Genomic DNA, 23,792 nt, shown 5'->3' with positions numbered 1-23,792 from the left:
CCTGAATTTCCCTCTTGACTTAGGATATTGAGCATCTTATTATGGACTTCTTGGTCATTTGAATATCTTTAGAGAAATGTGTAGTCAAATTCTTTGCCCAACTTTTAACTGGGTTGTTGAACTGAAGTGTGCTTTATAAGCACACCCCTGATAAGGGTCTGGGTACTAGACCCTTATCAGATATATGGTTGCAAATATTTCTTTCATTTGGGGGGTTGTCTTTTCACCCTCTTGATAGTGCCCTTTAATGCTCAAAAGTGTTTAGTTTTGATGCATTTCAATTTATCTATTTTTTCTTCTGTTGCTTATGCTTTTGGTGTCATATCTAGAACCAATGCTAAATCCAAGTCATGAGGATTTCCTCCTATGTTTCTTTCTAAGACTTGTATAGTTTTAGTTCTTATGTTTAGGTCTTATATTTAGGTCTTTGATCCATTGTACGTGATATGGGGTAAAAGTCAAACTTTGTTCTTTTTTATGTGGATATTCAATTGTACCAGCACTATCTGTTGAAAAGACTATTCTTTCTCCATTGAATGATCTTGGCACCATTGTCAAAATTCAATTGATCATAGATATCTAGGTTTATTTCTGGACTCTCAATTCTATTCCAATGGTATGTTCAGCTTCATGCCAGTACCAGACTGTTTCTAAATACTGTAACTTTGATTTAAGTGTTTTTTTTTCACTTTAAAAAAATTTATGTTTTTATTTACTTGTTTTTATAGGCTTCATGCCCAATGTGGGGCTTGAACTCATGACCCCAAGGTCAAGAGTTGCAGGCTGTACCGACTGAGACAGCCAGCACCCCCGTAGTAAGTTTTCAAATCAGAAAGCTTCATATCTTAATCAAAACATGAAGGAAATACCCAAAATATCCAGTTTAAGAAACAAATAATAAACAAATGGCTTTGGCTGCTTTTGCGCCACCTCACTTGCTCCCACTCCCAACACAGCCAAACAAATCAATCCAGAGCCGTGGTTAAGCAATAGTCTTTCTTTAATTCCCCTTTGCAAATGGAAGCCCCTGAGCTGGTCCCCACCCCCACCCGTACCCACAACCTGCTCCCCCCCAGATGCAAGGCCCCACTTCAACTTGGTGGGAGGAAGAGAGGAGCACCCCCTCCCCAGGATGGTCCATTAAAAAAATCCTAGTCATTTAAGAAATGAGGCTGGGGACAGGAGAAGGGAGCTGGAAGACAAGGTCCAGGTCAGGCCAGACTGGAGATGTTGGGGTTGTGACGACCCTTGAGAAGGGTTTGCAAGCACATCCCTAAGCTCAGGGCCAGCATGGCTGAGGGAAAGGAGACAGACAGACAGCCTGACTCCTCAAGGAACTGTCTGCCCGGTTGTGGACACTGACACTCACCACCACCACCACCACCACCACCACCACCACCACCACCACCACAGGCTTCTGGTTAGAGAATTTTCCAGTTACTCTGGGATAGGGTTTGTTAAGTATCCCTTCTGGCCCATGATCTAGGGCATCCCTGGGGTCCCCCGAGACCAAACCTGGGAGAAGGAGGGACTCTAGGAACATGCAAAGCGGGGGAACAGAGACCCCCGCCCCACCCCGCTGCTCTACAGGATGGTGGCTCCAGCTGCGTCTGGGCTCCGAGGGTCCTTCACACCAATGATGAAGTTGTTGGTTCTCCGGCTGCCGTGGACCCAGGATAAGACATCTACTTTCTCCACATGGTGACCCCTGGCTTCCAGGAACTCAATCTCTTCCTCTGTGAACTCACCTGAAAACCATCCCCCCAACATATACACATTCAGAGTGTTCGGAGCACGGGCTCAGGAGTCCCACGGTCAGACCTGAGTCTCGGTCCTGGATGACCACTGTATGACCTTGGGCAAACTGCTTTGCCTCTCTGAGCCTCAGCCTCCTCATGCATAAAATGGGGATTATATGAGAACCTACCACATGAAGTTGTTGTAGGGATTTAAAGAGATAAAATACAAAAAGCACAGAGATCAGAATACTGCATATAGTACGTAATCAATAACATATTTTCATTCTTAATATTGAAAGAAAGGGCTATGGGCTCTTCATCGCCACATGCCTAGGCCAAGCTGCCATCATTACTTGCCAGGATAGCCAAAATGCAGCCATTACTGCATAGCCCACTGACTGGTCTTTCTGGTTCCAGTCCTGCTTCCTTGCAGCCTAGTCACACAGAGACAAAGGGATCCTCTTAAGCCATTAGTCAGACCACTCACTTCCCCTTCTCAAAAACTTCCTACATCTTTGATGACTCTTAGAAGAAAATCCAAAGTCCTTACCAAGGCGTCTAAGGCACAACATCATCTGGGACCTCACTACCTCCCTAAACTCCTCTCCTCACTTCCTTCCATTCTCTCCCTTAACTCTCCTTTAGCCTCCTTGCTGTCCCTCAGGTAGGCCAAATATGCTCCTGCCTCAGGGCTTTGCACAAATTCTATTTGGAATGCTCTCCTCCTAGAAAGTCACAAAACCGGCTTCCTTACTTCATTCCAATCTTCGAGGAGGACTTCCCTGACCGCTATCTAAAATGGCAGCCCTGTCATCCTCACCTTGCTTTGTTTTCTTTCTAAGTACTTATCACTACTTGTTTACTTATTCATTTATTTACTATGTCCCTCTCCATTAGATTATAAGCGTTTTGAAGGCAAGGATGTCTTGTTGGCCACTGATCCTCATTACCTTTACATGGATAAATGAAGAAATCCCCACCCTCCTTATGTAAGTTCAGGCCCTCGCCATTTCTTGCTTGGTCCTTTATCCTAGTTGCCTCTGTTTCCCCAAATTAAATTATCCCCCCTTCAATCCATTTCCCCTAAATAAAACATTTCAGGTCTATCCCATCTCCAGTCTAGTGGATAAGCCCATGCTTCTTACCAAGAACCTCCAGGATAAGCCCTGTAACCTTACCTCTTACTGCTTCTCAATAAAGATCTGGCCTTCTTACTTCTGCAGATGGGATAATTTAGGGTAGTTCTTGAGGTAAAGATATAACACTGAATAGCAGTGAATCACCAAGTCAAACATGTTTTTCCTTTACAGTTCATTTTCAATCCTTTAGATGATGGCAAGGACTAAGTTTTAGTCTGGACCCTAACATTTCTAACCTCCTTCTTCAATAGAGCAGGGCTCAGAGCCTTCTGTGGGCACCATATTCACAGAAGATCTACAAACAGTTGCCTTGTAGTAGCTATTTATCTTTTATTTGTGGCAAATGATGCTACTTTTCCATGGGTGATTATGATATTGGATTTACCTTTAAAATACACTTATGGGGCACCTGGGTAGCTCAGTGGGTTAAAGCCTCTGCCCTCGGCTCAGGTCATGATTTCAGGGTCCTGGGATCGAGACCCGCATCGGGCTCGCTGCTCAGTGGGGAGCCTGCTTCCCCACCTCTCTCTGCCTCGCCCTCTGCCTGCTTGTGATCTCTGTTTGTCAAATAAATGAATAAAATCTTTAAAAAAATAAAAAATAAATAAAATACACTTACACTGAAAAGGAAGTCCATTTATAGAGGTACATATGTAAATAATGGCTCAGATGGTGTGTAAATGTGGCAAAATTCATGAAGGTGCTGGATAAATTCTGAAATTTAGGAAACATTGTTTCTAGAAGCCAGCAGGACTCCTGGCTGCTTTCTGAGCCATTCTTTCTGGCTTTTGACAATTTGTCCAGAATGTTCTGGGTTCTGGACATGCCAAATACCTAATCATACTTCAAGACCCAGCCCATAGCCCTTAGTGGATGAACTTTCCCTTCTCTAAGCCTCTACTCCTCATGTTCCTGTCTTAGACTGTGAGCTCCTTAAGGGAGGCTAGGATGAACCAAATCCAACCATCCCCTCTACCCTGGCCCAAGTAACTTAGCATCATAGAGCCCCACATTCAGGAGAGATCAGAAGTTATTAGTTGGGATAACCTCATTATTATCACGCCAGATCCAGAGTGTTACCAGCCAGACCACAGGGTGTGACTGCTGAGGATTTAGGTCTGTGACTTCTAACGTGCTTCAATCTAGGAGATAAGCGGTAAAAAATTGAGTCTTTGGTATCAGCTAGGTATATGTTCTAATCTCAATTCTGCCACTCACTGACTGATTTTTAACTTCTGTGCGTATCAGTTTCTTTGTAAAATGCGGATGATAATACCAACTAGGCAAGAACCATGTCTCATTCAATGTTCTATCCCTTTTGAACTTGCATAATACATCGTCTGTTGTAATAAAAATTCCTCAAAGCTGTACATACTTTCCCATTTACAAAATTAAGTTGTGTCTAAAATTAGGCACCTTTCTTAGAGGAAAGTCTATTTTCTCACTGTAATCTACAAGGTCCATGACCTGGCCCCTACCTGCCTCTCTGGCCTCATCTCACTCTCACTCACCCTGGTCTACTTTTTACTCCTAAAACATGCCAAGCCCATTTCTGCCCTGAATTCTTTGCATCTGTTCCCTTCGCCTACAAAACGTGCCCCAGTTCTTTGCACGGTGGGTTCCCTCCTACTCTTCAGATCTCAGCTTAAATGTCACCAAAGAGAAGACTTCCCTAGTCACTGAGTCAGTCTCTATGTCAGCCTGCAGAGCACTTATTTTACTTTCTTATATTGCTTTGATTATTTATTTTCCTCTGTCTGTAAATGCCATATCCTCAGCACCTAAGATAATGCCTGGCACACAGTGTAGGTATTCCATACAAACTGATGAATGAATGGTTTGCAGAATGAAAACCGTATCTTATTTTACAAATGAGAAAACTGAGGCTCAGAGCGGAGACATGAATTTCCCAAGGCCACACAAGCAGTAAATGACAGATCTGGTTCCAGTCCCCAGATCCTTCACCGTCCCAAAGGAGTTAGTTGGAAGAGCCCGAAGATTCACTGGCAGCAGTGGTGCTGGTGGAGGCAGGGACACCCTTGGGAGGAGCCCCTTTCTCTACCCGGTTTTTTGCCCACCCCATGGGGATCTCTGCTCTGCACTCACTGTCCACCTGCAGGAGGTTGGACTGCAGGTCTGGATGCAGACGGCCATGGGCCAGGCTGTCACTCAGGTTCCGGTTCAAGGTCAGAACATTCAGTAAAACCTGTGGGCAGCCAAGGGGTAGAAGTCAGGGCTGCCCCAGGGATGGGGATTCAGGATTCCCCAGATCTCACCCCTGGGCCAGACTTCTTACTCTTTGGAACCCTTATTCTAGGAGTATTATCTGAACAGCCTCAAGACAGGCAGGCCTGTAATGACTGTTCCCATTTCGTACAGGGATAAAATGAGGGCCAGAAAGGGAAAGTAATTCACTCTAGAGCTCAGAGAGAGCCAAGGAAGAGGTACCCACTAGCAGTCAGTCTCTTGTGTCTGACCCGGGGCTCTCCCCCCTTCTCCCTGACCAGGACTGGGTTAACAGCAGGAGTAGTCTAGGGCACAGCATGGGTACTTTTAGCTTAGAGGTTAGGAGTGTGGGTATGCTCTCAAAACAAACTCTCTGCCCATTCTTACTCAACTGGACCTAACTTCTTAACCTCTTTGGGCTTTAGTTTCCTCATATACAAAATGGAAATAAGGATTTCTCCCAATGTTGGGAAGGCTAAAAGAGCAAGCACATGTAACACCATGCCTGGTGCTTAGTAGAACTCCATAAAGATTAGCTGTTGTTTCTGTATCCATTTTACAGATGAGGAGACTGAGGTTCAGAGAGGTTAAGAGAAAGTCCCATCATGCACTTGGAAATTGGCAGCACCTGGGTTGGGGCCCAGGACTGTCTGATTCCAAAGCTCAGGTTACTTAACTCACCACCTGCCAATGTAAGTGCCTGGCACATATATCAGGTGCTCAAAAACGTTTGTGTAACTATTGTGAGACATTCTGGAGAGTAGACACTTCCTTTCAAAATCAGACTCTAAAGAGGGCTGCTTGTCTCTTCAGATGCTGAGCAGAGGCATCATGGGACTTGAGGTTGACAGACCTAGGCAGCCCAGGTGCTGAATCACCTCTTAGTTCCACCAACCCATGATTGCCCATCCAACCTAGAGGACAGGGAGCTTCAGGGCTCCATTTTGGCTAAGAAACTCAGCACAGCCTATGCCCCCAGTACCCAGGATAGGCCTGTCACATCAGCCTCCGCCTATGTTTGTTGAGCTAGGGATGAGACCAAGCCAGATACACGAGGGCACCTACAGTTTAGGCCACAGCTTGGCTGCTGGCCACAAAGTGCCTACCATGGAAGAAACCTCACCTGGGTCAGTCCGCTGAGGCCCCGGGCAGCTCCACTGGCCCCCAGGGCGAGGTAGGTCCCACAGAGTCCCTCCGCTGGCCGGACCACGGTGGGCAGCAGGAAAGACAGTGGTCGCTTCCCTGGCTGCACCGAATTCTCCTGTTGTCAGAGCACCGAGACCACAGGGAGATAACAGGTGGGGCAGCTTTTCATGGGAGACTGGTCCCTTCCCAGGCCACAATTTGCTGTCTATGAAACAGGCAGGGTCCCTGGATAACTGGGGTGGATGTGGACCCACTGAGTTGTTATGGGGCTACCATGGGTGCAAGGGGAGGGTACCAAGCCAAGACAAATGGCTAAAGGGAAGAAGAGGATAATCTCCACCCTGGTCATCCCTATCTCTCACTGTCCTGGCAGGGCCCCAGCATGCCCTGAGAGTAAGAGTATTGGCCTCCAACTAGACCAGAATTCCTATCTTCTTCCTCCCTTGACTAACAAGAGGGCTGAGGCCAATCAGCTCACCATCACAAAATCATAGACCACTGCACTGAAAAGTGCCAAAGCATCAGATGAGGGCTAATATCCTTATTGTACAGATGAAGGAACTGAGGCCAAGAGAGTGGGAGCAAACTTTCCCCAGGTCACACAGTGAGACAGGGACAGAATGGGATGAGGTTTCTTCAGACCCAAGCCGCAGACTTGGGCTGCAGGTGAAGGAGACACTTTGATTAGGCTCCTTTTCTTTATACTAGAAGTTCCTAGAGGAAGTAGGGAGGGAGGAGCAGCCATACTGCTATACCTCCTACCTAGCCTCAAGGTCCCCCGGGGAGGAGGGATGCAAGGCCCTACCAGGCTGGGCGCAGAGTGGTTAGCAGTCCTGTTGGGCCACGAGAAGTCTAGCATCTGGCTGTTGAGCAGGATCCCTGAGGGGGTGATGAGGCCACTGCCAAAAGGGCGGTTCAGGGAGCTGGGGATAGAGATTGGAGCCAGGTAAGCCCTGAGTTCACCCTCATTCCCACCTGGCTCCCACCTCTTCCTGGTCCAGATGATCTCCAGTGCCGGGTTCTGTGTCTGAGCTGGCATACCTGACCATGGCCACAATGAAGTCATCAGGACCCATGATCAGCACCTGAGCAGCTGTGGGAGCCCCATCCAACTCGTAGACGGGCAGGAGTGGGGCAGGGGCCGCCTGGGAGTCATTGATGTGGCCCCGGAGGTAGGCGGCTTCTACCTTGCTGAAAAGACAAGGGGTAGGAGATTAATACACAGCAGGCTCTTATTACACCTCACCTAACACAGTGATGTCTGTTTGTGCAATTATTTGATTAACGTCTCCCTCCCCCCACACCCTGCCCCAGAACTATTAGGTCTGTGAGAGCAAAATCTCTCATTCTGAGCACACGGGAAACATCCAGGAAATCATTGCTGAACTGACTGGGTTCGTTTAGGTGTTATCCAGATTCTCTTTTAGAGCCAACTTTTATTTAGTGTTTAAATCAAGAGTCTTAGTTATTTGACTTTATTTACTCACTTAATCTTCTCTCTGAAAGTACCTGGGGCATAGTGGATGCTCAGATAATATTTGTTTTGAATGAACAAACAGAATTTATTTAACCTAATGTTTGTAGTTTTGAAATAAAGTCTTTTTTTTTTAAGATTTTATTTATTTATTTGACAGAAATAGAAAGTGCACAAGTAGGCAGAGCGGCAGGCAGAGAGGAGAGGGAGAAGCAGACTCCCTGCTGAACAGAGAGCCCGATGTGGGGCTTGATCCCAGGTCCCTGAGACCATGATCTGAGCTGAAGGCAGAGGCTTAACAACTGAGCCACCCAGGTGCCCCTCGAACTGAAGTTTTATGGAGAGTTTAGTCAGGGGCACCTGGGTGGCTCAGCAGGTTAAGCCTCTGCCTTCAGCTCAGGTCATGGTCTCAGGGACCTGGGATCAAGCCCCACATCCGTCTCTCTGCTCAGCAGGGAGCCTGCTTCCCTTCCTCTCTGCCTGCCTCTCTGCCTACTTGTGATCTCTCTCTCTCTCTCTCTGTCAAATAAATAAATAAATAAAATCTTTAAAAAAAAAAGTTTAGTCAGAGGAGGGTTTTGTATACAGGGATCTTATCTACTATTAGAATTCTTTTGCAAGGCACAGGAAGACTTGACATACAGTATACCCTTAATAACTATTGGAAGAATTACTTGGGTGAATTTAATATAGGGGTGTGTGTGTTAGAGCTAGGCTGAAAACAACATGAAATTCTCCAGATCTTTTAAATTTTGGCTGAGGGTTTCTTACTTAATGACTGTTAGTTTGGTGATTCTAGTTCATTAGAGTGACAAGTTACCACGGATTACTGAAGACTTTCATTCCGTTTTCAACCACAAATTTTGTGGAGGCCATGCAGAAGTGGTACAGAGGGCTTTGTTTCAAGTGGATTGGGTGGGGGGACAGAGGCTTTGCTTTTAGCCCTGATCCTTGTGACCTTGAACTGCTTACTATTTTTGGTTGTTGCTTTTTTTGCTTTTTAATTATAACCTATTCATTTTAGTTTCATTGTTTTCAACTTATTCATAGAGTTGTTTGAGTAATACTACAAATTTATGCTAACTATATTTTTGGGTTCTGATTTTGCCCTTAGCTAGCCTTTCAGTCAGTCAGAGTAGCAATCAAAGAGCAACCATTCTTACCCACCCGTATTGCCAATTACTAATACTATTTGTTGAATATTTATTATGTGCCACACAACGTGTTTTGCACGTATGACCTTATTTTGTCCTTACCACAAGCTTGTGAGGTTGGCACCATTATTGTCAGGCCCCCTTGTATAAAATGAGACAGAATTTAAGTGACTTGCCCAATGCTGCTTAGCTAGTGGATTGTGAAGCTGGGATCTGAATTGAGTCAGTCTGACCACAGCCCACAATCTTACTATAGTGTTATGCTGCTAATGTAGAGACATTATGGTAAAAATCCTCATCACCTCAGGTATTTGCTTGGAGACTTTTCATTGTTCTTAAGCTTTCTTTTTCCACTTAAAAGGGGGCACAGGTGGGCCCAGATATGTGCCCTGCTAGAGTCAGAAAGTTTTAAGAGCCAAGTGATGCATACTAACTCATCATACAAACGGGGAAACTGAGGTAAGTGCTGTGAGAGGCAACCAGTGTCACACTGAGGTATAACTGAGCTGAAATTGACTTGGGACTCCCTGTCTTATTGCTGTACCAGCTGCTTTTCATCTGATCCTTTCCTCACACCCACCACCACCTCTGCCACGCTGAGGGTCCTGCCCTGGGACCCACCTGAGCATGTCATCCATGCTCTCAGTGATGGTAGAATCGTAGACAGGATCTCCCAGTCTGCTGGCCAGGGCTAAAGCAATCTTCAGGGTCTGAAAATGTAACAGGAGTGTGGAAGAGGCTGCCAGGTTCCTCCCAGCACCCACGCTAATGATCCTCATGTGAGAAAACTTGGAGGTTAGTCCTGTCCTATGGCATTAGCCCATCCTCCCACTCCCAGTATACCAAGACCCAGGGCAGGATGGAGGGGTTGGCCTTGCCTCTGCCACCCAGTGAAGAGCCTGTTCCCGGGACACCAGCGTGGTGAGATTGAAGCCTTCAAGGATGTTGAGAGCACTGATGAGGGCAGGACCCGTATGCGGGGGAGGGGGACTGAGAACCAGGTGGCCTGGAGGAAAAAAAAAAAGAAATGACTGGATGGCAGGGGAGGGGTCAAAGCATCTCCACATTCCACCATCACATAGACTGAGACTACTGCATTGGCCCCTCATCAGACAAGGAATCTGCCTTGAGAGGCAAAGCACGGAGAAGCAAAGGGACCCACACAAGTTCTCTCAGCAAGTCAAGGGCAGGGCCAGGACTACAACCTAGAACACTGGCCTTCACTTTCCTCTTCTGCACAAGGAAACTAAGGTCCAAGAGGACTGTAGTCTGCCCAGAGTCACACTGTAGCCAGAACAGGGACAGGTGTCCAGATGTCTAAATTCCTGGCCTATCATGTGTCTCCTTTTAGCTCCCACCACAGGCCAGAATACTATTCAGGGCCTCTTATGGTCCCATGACCCCCAAAACTTCTTGGGGGTGACAACCTCCTCTTGCTATTTGAGGCTCCTATTATTTGATGTTTGGACATTGAAGTAATAATGATAATACCTGACGCATAACGTTAACTAATTAACTCATTTAATCCTCACAATGGGTAGTGTTATCATCCTCAAGTTACAGGTGAGGAAATTGAGGCACAGAGATGCAGCTGGTCCAAGTTTACAGGAGACAAAGGGAACCCAGAGCACTCAAGTTACTGGCATTGCCAAGAGAACCCAGGCTGGGGAGGAGAAACATAAAATCAAATAAGCATTCAGTATCCACTCTGATCAACATCATCTCTTCAAATCTTCATGGGGGCCCTGAGAGGTAGGCACCACTATTATCTCCATTTTCAGGAGGGAACCATGGAAAGTGGAAAGTGGAAAGTGGAAAGTGACTTATTCAAGGTGAATGGGATAGCTGGTACTCAAACCCAGGTCTTCCTGGCTCCAAAGCTACGCTCTTCCTCTGTTCCATATGCCATCACCTCTGGTAGAATAATCAGGCTAGAGGTTGAGTCCTGGAAACCCGAACTCAGAGGGGAACTTTTCTGGGGCTTGAAGTGATCCAGACCTCCTAGAGAGGAGAGAATCTGAGAACCTGGGAACCTTCTGAGGGACCCAGGAACCCACCACTTCAGCAAATATGGACTTCACCCATGTCAAAAGTTTAGCTTTCTGGGCTCCTCGCTGGTTTGAGACTGCTAGGTTAAGTTCCATTCTATCCTTTGGCCTCAGTTTCCTTTTGAAACAATGAGGGGACAGGTCTATAATTGTCTTGAAAAGTTTGTTCAATATGAAGCTAGATGGACTCATGAATTCTTCTTAGGAAATACAGGACATTGGGAGTGGGGCTGAGGCAACAGAGAGCCCAAATCAAGAAAACCTATGACCAGAACCCCAACTCTCAGGCCTGAGCCTTTGACTAAACCTCCCACCCCATATCCTAAATACTTGGGGTAACTGACCCCACAACTACTTTAGAAGGTGGGCTAGCTCTGGCTTGCTTCAACAGTTGGGTGCCCAGGCAAGCTCACTGCCTCAGTTTCTCTCCTGAACAATGAGGAGGAGTCTCTAGGCCAAAAGGAGGTGGCCATGGACTGGGAGGCTTCTCCTGAGCAGGGACCCTGATAGCTGAGAGAGAGGTCACCTCTGTACACGCCACACACGGGATTCTCCACGAGGGCACTGTAGTTGCTGAAGTCGTCCTCAGTTATGACACCCCCTGCGTGCTGGGCCTGCAGGGGCGAGAATGACCCACCACAGCTGTGAGCCACACACCAAAACTGTGGGCATATGGGCTTGGCCTATGGTATATGTCTGAATCAAAGACAGACTTGATGTTTGTAACTTTTGTGCTTTCTGCAATTTCCATCATGGCCTTTAGGGACCCCACTAGCCCTGGGTACCCCGGGAAAAAGGAAGGGGAAAAAGCACAAACACTGAGCACCTGCTATGTATCAGACATTCTTTGAATGACCTCCTTAGATCGGCATCCAAGGCCCTTTGTGATCTGGCCCCCACCACCTCTCCCACTTCATGTCCTGCTATTCCCGGGTGAGCTCTGTACAGCCACTTGGAGTGACCTACAGTTTCTGAACACCTGACTCCATGGCCTTGAACATACTACCTTCTCTGCCTATGTAAAAGGAACATTTTCTGGGATGCCTGGCTGGGTCAGTTGGTAGAGCATGCAACTCTTGATCTTGCGGTCCTGAGTTCGAGGCCCACATTGGGCGTAGAGATTACTTGAAAAAGAAAAAGGAACATTTTCTACTTACACAAGAATTTGCTTGTAAGATATCAAAACTGGATTCTTCACTTCATTACAATTAACTAAATCCACTCCCAAACCATGAACTCTGGATGATCCTGATAGGAATGACTCTCATTGGATATAACTAAGCACTCTACTGACCAATGAACCAATTTTGTACAAATCAATGGGCTCATCATTTCCAGCATGGTAATTTTCATTTCTAAATTAGCATAACCACTAGGAATCTTCTCTCTTTCTCTCTCTCTTTTTTTTATTTTTTAAATTTTTTGGTACTTGAAACCCCTGACGTCTAATCCACCCACAGTGAACTACACACTGAATTTCTTAGCTCGTGTGTGTTCAACTTTGGGTTGTTTTTTTTTTTTTTTTCCTTTAAAGCTTATATAGTCTTTGTTTGAGTCTCCTTCTCCCCTTTCTCCAGAAGATCCAGGTGTGGCTAATCAGAACATTCCTTTTCCATGCCAGTAATTTGGGAATAGTCACGAGACCTATTGGGAAGTTTGGGAATAGTCACGAGACCTATAACAGGCTGATGAGACATAACCTGGAGGCTTTTGCTTTAACTATTGGAATGAGAAATGTTCTTTCTCTGGGATGGTTTGCTGGAAGGATGGCTGGTGGGGAGCAGGTGTGGAGAGGATCTGATAGAGAGTGAATTCAAACAGACGAAAGTAGAGTCATGGCAGAAAGAGAGAGACAGACCACAGCCTGGCAATGTGGATGGAGCTCTGGACCCAGCAGACCTACAACCAGTACTCTGCTGGACTTCTCAGTTAAGTCCATTTGAGATGGGCATTTATCACATAGCTATACCTCTAGGACTCAGCATAGGTTCTGACATAGAACAGCTCTCTGGGAATGTAGAATGAATGATGGACCAACTCAATTCCCACAACCATATGGCAGAGAAACATATAATCACCCCAATGGTACAGATGAGAGAATCACAGAGTTGGTTCGTGTATCCTTACCTTGAAAATAATTATCCATTTGGAGTTTTGAATTACTGACAACAGTTTTCAGAAGCCATTACTATCTCAGATTAAGAGTCTTTGGGGTTGTTTGGTAAGCCCTTGTGTCAATATCTCCAGTCCGGATAGTGACCAGTGAAGGAAGGTTTCCCTCAGTCCCTAGTGAACCCAAGAGCAGGGTGGGATTGTGGGCTCGGGAAAGCTGAGGCTGATCCTGGGTCTCTGCCAGGCCTGGGAGAGACAGGTCAAGGCTCTGCACAGGTTGGCACCAGCCCTGGGGGGCCCAAGGACACCTCTCTCAGTCAAGATAGAACAGCTCTATCATCCCTGGGGTCCTTTGTGCTGCATCCTGTCAACTACTCCCACCCCAAACAACCAGAGATCTGATTCCTGCCACCGGAAGTTAGTTTTGTCCATTAGAGAATCTTAAGTAAATGGAATCATCAGTACATTTATGTAGAAAGACAGACAGACAGGGAAGGAAAGGGAAGAAGATGTCCCTGCAGTGGGGTCCTTCAGGGCAGGGGGACTCCCCAAGTGCTCACCTCGGCCACCATCTCCAGTGTGAGATTGCCTCCTGCGTAGAAGGCGGCAGGGCCGGAGGTGCCCAGCACATCCAGCACTGCGGCCAGGTCAGGCCGACGCAGCAGTGAGCCCGGTAGTGGCGGGTGGCCCAATGGCAGGAATGTCTCACGGAAACGCTCAGATGCATTGGGCGGAGGCTGTTCGGCCAGGGCACGGGCTGTAAGTAAGGACGGGAAGCTGTGCGGGGGGCTGAGATGCGCCACAGGTGAGACGGCAGAGTGGCTGGCCCTAAGAGCTCCAGCCCCCCCCGGAGCATGTTATGGGGGAGGTGGGGGGTGTATATGGGCCCTTCTCATATCCCCTCATTTGAGGCTGCATCCCTATGAGGTAGGATGGGTGGGGAGGGAGCTAAAGGAGCAAATGAAAGAGAGGTGCTTTCTGGCTTGGGCCCCAAATCTTAGAGGTTCCCCTTCCCCCTCCCATCAACCTCATGCCTTTCCCCCACCCACAGGCCCCACTGACCTAGATCCTGGGTCACGTTGAAGCCATCTTGGGCCACAGCTGCTGCGAAGGCCAGGACTTGGGACCATGGCAGCCTGGGGGGGCCGGAGAGCAGGGGTGGAGGAGATCCTGGGGGGAGGAGGAGGGGTCCTGGGGGAAAGGGGGTTCCTGGGAAGGAGAGTCCTGGCAAGGGAAGGGGATATTAGGAGGGGGAGTTGGGAAGGAAAGAATCCAGGATGGTAGGAAAAGGCCACCCAAGGAGAGATGCAGGCAGAGGCCCCTGGTCCCCAGGGGGAGGGTCTTTACCTGCCATAGAGCTGGTGAGCTTCATGTAGCCCCTTCACCATTCCGGGGACCCCCACCAAGAGCCCAGGCTGGGCAAGGCGGGCAGGCGAGGGAGAGAGGAGACCAGGTCACTGGAAGGGGGGGGCTGGGCTGAACTCCGCAGAGCCCCAAGCCAGGGATGGGGGCTGGCACAGGGGAAAGACACAGGCCAAGTATCCCAGAGGAGGGACAAGCTCTCCCCAAGCAGGCATCCCTCCCATTTCCCTGACTTACTATCAGCAAATGCAGAAAGGCTTCCTTTATCTATCATAGTTGAGCGATTTATAAATTAAGCAAACCCTTTTAAGAGGTTTAGATGGAAATTTAGATGGAAACTTGTCTACATTGGATTTTATCTACTCCTACCTTTTAAAATAATAGACAAGGGACTTTCATTTAACCTTTCCATGATCACATCACCATTACTCAGCTGTGATAACTCAGGCATGTGTTTGGCTTTTGCCACTGCACCAAATATCTATTTTTCCAAGTTATTCAATTTTTTCTGGATAGTGGGTTTGCCTTTTGCAATTCCTCCTTAATCTCCCAATATGCTGTGTGCTGGGAAAGTTATGGTCAACAGGCTTCGAATGAAATGTGTGAGTTATAGTTCAGGAACTTTGCAAACTCTCAGGCTGCTCAGGCATCATGATAGGTCAGTTTGCCAGGGAAGTAAGGTGCTACTGTACTGCCCCATTATCAACCATACGATCTTTTGGTTCATTATTTTATTTGGGGGACTATCTCCTTCATAGCTTTAAGAGTGTCTTGCTTCATTCTTTTCCTCACTTCCATAATAACTACTCAGCAAAGTAATGTTTGGGTTAGCAGAAGGGCAGTGAAGGGAGACCACCCCTGGACTCTCTCTTCTCACCAGGGTCCCCACCTTGGTTTCCCAGGATCTCTGCAGGGCCTCTTCCCTGAGGGCCCCTGGTGCAGACTCCCGGAAATCAATTAGGTGGCTCTCATTTCTTCTGATGTCGTGGACCAGCATCACGCCCCCACTGGGAGAGACACAGAAGGAGAGGTTGATAAGGTACTACCTCTCTAAACAATTAACCTGCCTCTCTTTCATCCCCAGTGGTGATGGCTGTAGGCTGTTTGTCACAGGAGTCAGATGTCTGAGCCCCTTCTAGCAGGGATTTGGAGACTTAGCCACTATATGAGGGTAGGGAATGAAATCAAGGGGGTTGGGGGCCCAGAGACCATGGACCTCTTCTGGCCTGTTACTGGAGACTTTAATCCCTGATTAGGGAAAACCCAGAGACTGGAAGGGCAAGATGTTCTACCTCCTGTCCCCACCCTAGACCACAGCTGGACCCTGGCCAGCTTCCTGCACCTGCCTCCACCATATGCCCCGGCTCCCTCTCCCAGGACTGAATTATGTAAGGATGGACTGTATACAACCAAAAGGGGACCTTCTTTGGTAGGTCCTGCAGGACTGGTCTTGCAGGAGCCAAGATACGGACTTTGTCAGCTTGTCCCTTTTCTGTGGCTTGTTTCCATCTAAGATGGGAGCTGCATCTGAGATGGTTGGCCTGCGGCCAAGTAACATAATAGGGAAGGCAGGACAGATAAACAATAGGGAGTGGTAGGAACTATGGCCAATTGGACAGCACAACTCCTGTCATGCTATTCAGCTCCAGATAATTGCAGCCATGTGGGAATGTGGGCCCAGTGTTACCAGGTCTTCAGATGGTTCCAGAGATATTAAAAATCTGGATTTTTATGAAAATTCTCAACTTTTTAATAATAGTAAACAAATTTTTAATAATTATAAGTGTGGAAACCAAACTAATCTGTATGATAGGTATGGTCTATGTGTGGCCGGTTTATAATCTGTTTTAAGAGTTCTCAGCCTGTGGTGTATTTTTGGAGGATGGAGGGTCCATAGCTTTCATCATGCTCACAGGATTTGTTTTAAGAATTTGTAAACCCTAAAAGTTAAAGTATTCCTGCCTTAATTAGTGACAGTATACCCCCACCTGTGCACCTTACTTTATGGTTTATAAAAGCCTTCACCGAGTTAAGGAAAAAACAAACAAACAAACAACAAGCTTATGAAAACACCTCCTCTGACTCCATGTAAGGAGAAGGGAGTAAAATTGGGTGTAGAAAGACAAAATGCAAGGAGTTAGGGCCCAGCTGCCCCTCTGGTCAAACTCGAAGACCCCCACATGAGGCCTACAGACCAGGACACAGAAGTAGGCCTGGGGGACCCCAACCTCCACAGCTGGGAGCGCCTTACCCGCCTAGGCCAGAACTGTGCGGAGCCACGATCCCCAAACACAAGGCTGCTGCCACAGCGGCATCCACAGAAGATCCCTGTTTACTGAGCACCTCGATGCCCAGCGACGTGCAATGGGCGGCATCAGTCACCACGGCACCCTGGTGAAAGATCTGGGAAGGGAAAGTGGACCAGGTGGGGGCAGTAGGAGACCTCTGCCTCCTTAAGGCACCTCCACCAACCCCAGAACCTCCACTGGTGTCAGGAGTGGGAGTTCCGCCTTCTTGTCCCTTAAACTCTTCCTAGATCGCCTCCAGTGCCTCTTACATGATCAGATCCCTTCCTTGCTCTGTCCCATTCATACCCTGAGCTCCTCCCTTTGGGACCTTCCTCTCCCGTCCCATTGCCCTCTCTCCTTAACATTTGCTGGCTCCCTCCCCCACTCAGCCAGTCTGCAATCCAAGCAATTCAATTCCCACGGTCTCAAGAGCTTTCCCCCTCCCTCTTTGCCAGTTTCCTTCTCCTGTCCGCCAGCCCCAACCCCCTTACCTGAGGGTCTCCGAAGTAAATCTGCATGACCAGCGCCACAGTGACACCCGTGGCAAAAGTGAGGCAGGCTGTGACAATGACTGTGAGTCCGTCCTGGCGGCAGGAGCACTCGGCCGCTGCCGCGGAGAAAGGGTCCTTGCGCGTCTCCCGCAGTGGGGACCCGTCCTGGCTGCCCATCTCCGACGATGTGGATGGCAGCCGCTGCAGCCTCGCTGACTTCAGGAAGGAGTCCGGGTCTGCCGGCAGCAACCAGGTGGGTCTGGGCACCTTACCTGGCCCTGCCCCCCCCCCCGGGGTGCTGTTTGGCTTCACCCCTCTCCCCGCCCCATTAAGCAAACCCCACTAGACAGTACTGCTCGCCCTTTGGTGTCTCCCCAACGCACCCCAGAAGAGGTCGGGGGAAGTCCTGGCTGAGTAGAGACAGGAGCCCTCAGCTGCTAGGCAGGGGGCTGGATGTCTGGCCCCTATGCCAAACTTTCTGAGACCTGAGACCCACTCAGGACCTAGGACAAACACTTCCTGGAATGGAGGGGGTTTGGGCCCTCCCTAGAAACCAGATCCTGCTCCAGCTGGGGCCCAGCCTGCTGTGGCAAGGAAGTAGCTACATAAACTGAATGGACAGACCCTGGCTTCCAATCTTGCTTGGCTTGTCCATTCACTCACTCAACAAATATGGAGGGTCTGCTATGGGTCTGTCTCTACGCTAGCTCCTAGGAGAAAGGAATAGACAGTTTCTGCCCTCATGAGGTTCCCAGACCAGTAGAAGAAAAGAAACACGTAAACAAAGGAGTATATCATTACAACTTGCAGCAAGTGCTTTTAGAAAAAGAAGGATGGAACGATAGAAAATAATGGGTGTGTGTCGGGGGCTGCTTAGTGGGGATTTGGCAAGGCTTCTCAGTGGAAGTGACTTTTAAGCTGAGAACTAAGGGATGAGGAGCTAGCCATATGTAGACCAAGAAGTGAGTGTGTAGAGTGTTCCAGAAAGAAGGAGCAGTAGGTGCAAAGGGCCATAAGGTAGGCATAAGCTTGGTGCAGTAGGAAAAAAACAAACAAAACTGAGGCCTGGGTGGCTCTGGTGTAGTGAACAAGGGGAAAGAATAGTATGGTGGAGGCAAGGCCAGGTGCACAGGGCCCTGTGGGCCTTGTGAGAAGCTTGGATTTAATCCTAGGAACCATGGAAGGGTATTTCAGAGTTTTAAGCAAGAACCAGAAGCCATCTGTTTTGTATTTTAAAAAGATCCCTCTGGTTGCTCTCTGAAGAATGAGTCTAAGGACAGTAAGAGTGGAGACAGGGGAGACCTCAAAGCCCCTTACTTGTTGGGTGACTATGAATAAGTCACTTCAAGTCATGAGCCTCATTTTCCTCATCCTAATACTGGAGCTAATCCCTAACTGGCCAAATGGGTATAAGGATTCCATGAGACGATGTCTACCTGCACCCTCTAGTTATTTCCATTCCTTTTCCACCTTGGCCAGGGCTGAGACCCTCTTCCCTCCCTCCCATAGTTTCCCTCCTCTGGGTTATATTAGCCTTGAAACCAGTTCCCTAAAGGTCCTGTGTATTTGTGAAAAGTAAAGAAATCGTCTGGTACCTTGACCTTAATACCCTTGCTGTGTATGTACAATGTGTTTTAAAAAGTCCATTCATTCAATAAATATTTTTTGAGCACTTGCTACTATACACTAGGAGTATAACCCCTTTAAAAAGTCTGTGGGATGACGCTGAAAACTATTAGATTTTCCTGTTTGAAATACTATCATGGTTCATCAATACCAACATTATAAAAATCCAAGCTCCTTGACCTGGCATTCAAGGCCCTTTATAATCCACACTCCCCTCTTTTGTGTAAATAAGAAGCCACATACATATATGTCACATACATATACAGAGAACTTTTAGAAAATATTTACGGTGGTTACTTTTGGGGAAAGATACTGAAGGTGGGAATGAGATGGGGTAGGAGAATTTTTTCTTTGAAAATTTTAGTACATATATATATTTTTTTTCAAAATCAATGCATATATAACATTTTATTTATTTTTTTTTAAGTAATCTCTACACCCAACATGGGGCTCAAACTCACAACCCTGAGATCAAGAGTTGTACTCTACACAGACTGAGCCAGCCAGGCGCTCCCAAATTAACACACATATTTTTAAATAAAGAGGAAAAATTGCGCACAGATAGGAATGGAGAAGAGGACTTCTACTTTTCCTCATTGTATTCTCTCTCTCTCTTTTTTTTTTTTCCTTTGAACCATAAACATGTAATTTACTTTAAAATTTTTATTTAAAAAAAGAAACTTGTCTTCTGGAAGCCTCCCTCAGCTGATCATGCTTGCCTCTACCCCTCAGCACCACACAGTCTATAAAAAAACTGGAATTCATTCAACAAACATGTTAAATACCTACTGCAGGCAAAGAATTCTCCTTGGTCCCAAGAGGTTTCAAAAGAAGTGCAGAAAATGGCTTTGAAATTACATTTATTGATGGTGACTATATTCCAAGCACTTTCCATACATTCCCCTCATTGAAGCACTCCCACAACTTGTTGAAATAGGCCTATTCTCTCCATTTTACAGATGAGGAAATTTAAGGCTGGAAAAGGCGATCTTGCCCATTTAACGTCATAAAATGAATAAATGGCAGAAGCAAAAGTAACTCAAAAACCTGTCTTCCATTGCTCCACAAGGTATCAGGAGTCACTTCCACGTTCAAAAACCAACCTTACAAGCTAATTCTAGCTGATACTTCCAGGTACTTGTCCTTAAATCTGTTTTCTCTAATCAGCCATGAGGGACCAAGAGGGGAAGTGATATGGCTCTATCAGAGTTGAACCTATTCAAGACTTTTTATCCCATCAGCCAATCATTAAGTTATTCATTTATTCAACAAAAACATTTACTGAGTACTCTACTGTGTAAGCACTAGGGCAATAATACCATTGATTTTACTGATGTGTAAAAGCAACAGCAGGACACTGGGAAAAGGTGAGTTTGGAATCAGAAGAAACAAGTCTTTTGGGAGAAAGACAATGAGTTTAATATTGGTAATTCTAAATTTGTGGGACACCAATAGGAGTTGTCTGGAAGCAACTGGCCTAGTATGCATCTGATTTTTATTTGATTAGATGCCATTTCCAATCAATTTTCCATTTCAAAACACTATCTCCTCTCTCTCATTTCTTATTCACTCATTCCTGTCCAGAGTGAGTATATGACCTAGGCCTAGCCCATAACAGGTACGTCTCTACAGTCACTGGTTCAGCGACAGGTATGTGATCAGCACCAGGTCTGTGAGACTCAAACTTAGTTCTATTGCTGGAACTAATGGGAAAGAGAAACACTTTCTTTCTGTTCAGATTATTAAAATGGTAAAGTGTAAACCTGCTGCTACTGGACGCATCTTGCTCCTACAGAATGAAAGGTCTGAAGATGAAGACCATAAAAAGGAAGGCAAAGCAAAAGACAAAAGCCAATTCCTTTTTAGGTACCTTGATCTAGCTATGCCTCAGGCCCCACATCCCTGAATTTTTCAGTTATGCTACGCAATAAAATTCTCTTTTAAGATTAGGTCAGTTTTAACTGAGTTTATGACAGAAGAATCCTAAACAGAGTTGCCTTGGCAATTCTAGAGATAAGGAGAGAGATCTTGTTTGGAAACTGAGGTCATCCCTGGCTTGCTTATTCCCTTAAGGGCAGAATCATTAAAGACTTTTTTGAACCAAGGAATAACATGATCAGAAGTTCAGGGTGGTGGATAGATTAGGGTTGGTGGGGTGGGGGCAGGGAGGGGGCAGGGAGTAGCTAGAAGCCTATGGGTAATACAGGTAAGAGAAGATGGGGGCTTAGTCTCCAGTGGTGATGGCAGGGATGATGAGATGGATTGCAAGATACTTAGGAGGACAGAGAGCATCTGATCACTTTGGGAAGTAAGAGGAAGGAAGGAAGTCATGGGTAGCTTCTGGGCTTCTACCTTGGAGATTGGATGAACGGCAGTGTTATTAACTGAGAATGACACTGGGGGAAGGGCAGGTTTGGGGATGAGATGAATTCAGCAAAGTACATCCTGAAGGTGAGGCACTTGTAGGACATCTAGAGGCCAATGCCTGGGACAGAGAGGAACTCATGGACCTGGAGCTCAGAAGAGAGTCAAGAATCTTCCCAACTTTGAAGTGGTCACCATTTTCCAGAGGGTTTCCTGTGGGGTAGCTGGAATTTGGTTCTGGGGAGTGGCAGGCTAGAGGCTAGCTGGGCACAACCAAGGTACTGGATAAGAGGATAGGGCAGCATTAGTAAGTAGTACCTCCAGGTTGAGAACATAGGAGATCATGTCAGTCAACAGGCTAGTCCAGCTGGTTAAAGGAAACTTGAGGCTTAGAAGTAGTGGTCTGAGACATAGCTTTGAAATGACTACATAGATACGATGGTAAGGGTCCTTGGAACATTAGTGCACAACCGTGGCATAAGGTACAGATTCCCAGAAACTCAGGCGACAGGGGTCTCTGCTGGATTTTTGTAAAGATGAGAGCAGAACCTGTCGTAATTCTCCAAGGTACTCCCTGAGGCTTGAGAACTCCCTCCCCTGCTATTCTTTCATCCTGAGATCTCTCTCATGCCTTTATTTATTCAACAATTTTTATTGAGCACTTAGCACTGTGCTGGACATTGGAGAAAGGATGGCGAAAAAACAGTCACAATCCTGTCTTCATAGGGCTTAGAGATATGGAGTAACCACTTGATTGCTCAAATAATCACAGACTTGATAATTGCTAGGTCATTTATAGGAAGCCAGGAGAAAACATGTCAGGGGCTTCCAATCTCTAGGTGAGGAGAGATAGGCATTCCCAGTAGAGCTGGAAGAGGAACCTGAGGCCCAGGTCAGGGTAGATGTGCCCACTGTCATACAAAGAGTCAAGGCAGTGCTGGAACCAGAAGTAGCATTCCTGACCCCTGGAAAAAGGTCCTGGTTTCAGGCTGTTATCCACCAGGACACATCTTTCCACTACTTTCCCTATTCCAGGGTTATTCTCTCTGGAAAAGAAGTTTTGACCTGCAGCTTGGATATCTGATACCCATAAGCCTCCCCAGCCTTCCATACTCTTCCCTCCAGGTAGGCTACAGTCTAGTTAGGCTGGCAAGGGCTGCTAGTAAGGGCCAGATGACTGGAAAATTGTGAAGGGGGAAAGAGTTTGGGGCTGTCAGGCTGGGAATAGCTACAGAAGGGTCAGGCTAGAGAAGGCTGGGTCAGAGAAGCAGGATCTGCCAGGCTGGTAAGGGAGAGGGCTCAAGTGCAGGCACCGGGAGGAAGAGTGAAGCACAGGGATGCTCTAATGCCAGGAAGTGACGTTGAGGAAAAGAGGGATGGGGGATGGAGCATGAAAAATGGAGAAGAGGATAGAGCTGGGGCACATGGATAGGAGGGAGAGCCCTAGGGAAGAAATGCTCAGAGAGCTCTTGGCCCTTAGGTCTGCCCCAAGCTCTGTGCCCCCCTCCCTACTCCCACCCTTTGTAGTCCCTTCAAAGGCTGAGAACACAGCAAAATTCTAGAGCCTGCTTCGTAGGGGGCAGGGTACCTTACTAACACCCTGGCCTGATCCATGGCTCCGGGAGGGGTGAGGTAATCCACAGGGCAAGGAAGGCACTCTGGTCCCCAAGGACTCTAAGAGGTCATGCAGTCCATCCCCCTGTCTCCCAATATCCACCGCTTACAGAGAGATGTAAATCATATTTTCCTTACCCCTCCCGGGATGTGAAGAGATTCTCAGCTAAGGTCTCTCCTTCCCACAACCCTTGGCTGTGGGGAAGTTCTTCTCAAGACCTAGCCTTAACCATCCTGCTGCAGTCTGACTTGGTTTCTCCTACCCTGTTCTTTGTGACTAAGGGACGGCCTCTTCTGGGTGATCACAGCTGTTCCTTAGTATCTCCCCTCCAACCTTCCTTCCGTATTAGTTGGTTCTTCCCCAGAGGCAACCCCAAACCCTGCTGTTGCAGTTCCTGGCATCATTCACCCTTGTCGCATCCTAAGCCTCCAAGGCAGAAATGCATCTCCATCCCCACTAGATAACTAACGGAGACAAGGGAGGAGGGAGAGGTCCAGGAGCAAGGGGATGAATTAGGGAGATGGAAGCTGGAGGTGATGCTCCGCGTAGATGAAGGAGGACCGGGGACGTCCCAGGGGGCAGGGACGGGGCCAGCGGGCCTCACCGGTATCGGGGTCTCCCAGGAAGGCGTCCTCGTCCTTGCGGCCCCTCAGAGGGGCCGCGGGCGCGGGCTCGTCCTCCGGCAGCCTCGGGAAGCTGGTGATGCTCATGTAGTCCACCGGCGAGTAGGCGCCCAGGGCGCTCTCCTGACTGGCCTCGTTCTCCGCCGCCATCCTCGCCCGCGCCCCCCAGCAACGCAGCGCCTGCCGGAAGTGGTGCGGCGGGGGCGGGGGCGGGTGGAGGGCGGGGCCTGAGCTCTTGGGTTGCCAGGAGGGGGCGCCTCACCACATCCCCCGCTGGCGTCGGGCTCTGCTTGAACACCCCTCCGCGTAGCGCTGTCAGCCTGCAGTGGACCGGCAGGTGGGCGGAGTGCCGTGTACACCGAGAACCTGAAGGGCGGCGGGTCCT

The 23,792-nt window shown here is 47.7% G+C and overlaps 1 protein-coding gene across 2 annotated transcripts; it reads right to left on the bottom strand.

Annotated features, from left to right (window-relative positions):
• Positions 1-1,016: 1,016 nt before the first annotated feature.
• Positions 1,017-23,693, bottom strand: GGT7 (gamma-glutamyltransferase 7). Of its 2 annotated transcripts, none has more exons than XM_032858822.1 (15): positions 23,389-23,683; positions 17,180-17,415; positions 16,652-16,803; positions 15,290-15,407; positions 14,386-14,453; positions 14,101-14,174; positions 13,599-13,795; positions 11,453-11,540; positions 9,757-9,884; positions 9,500-9,588; positions 7,292-7,441; positions 7,056-7,173; positions 6,228-6,365; positions 4,985-5,084; positions 1,017-1,748 (listed from the first exon to the last, which is right to left on the bottom strand). In XM_032858822.1, the coding sequence occupies exons 1-15, from the start codon at positions 23,555-23,557 to the stop codon at positions 1,585-1,587; spliced, it is 1,989 nt and encodes a 662-aa protein (XP_032714713.1). In that variant the 5' UTR covers positions 23,558-23,683; the 3' UTR covers positions 1,017-1,584. The 2 variants fall into 2 exon arrangements, with proteins under 2 accessions (XP_032714713.1, XP_032714714.1); XM_032858823.1 differs by having other exon boundaries at positions 1,686-1,748; positions 4,992-5,084; positions 23,389-23,693.
• Positions 23,694-23,792: the final 99 nt, after the last annotated feature.

The sequence above is a fragment of the Lontra canadensis genome, unplaced genomic scaffold (genome assembly GCF_010015895.1).
Source record: "Lontra canadensis isolate GAN:19392208 unplaced genomic scaffold, GSC_riverotter_1.0 scaffold16, whole genome shotgun sequence".
Lineage (NCBI taxonomy): Eukaryota > Metazoa > Chordata > Mammalia > Carnivora > Mustelidae > Lontra > Lontra canadensis.
The sequence above is the reverse complement of the archived record's forward strand: the minus strand, read 5'-3'. Positions and strand labels throughout refer to the sequence as shown.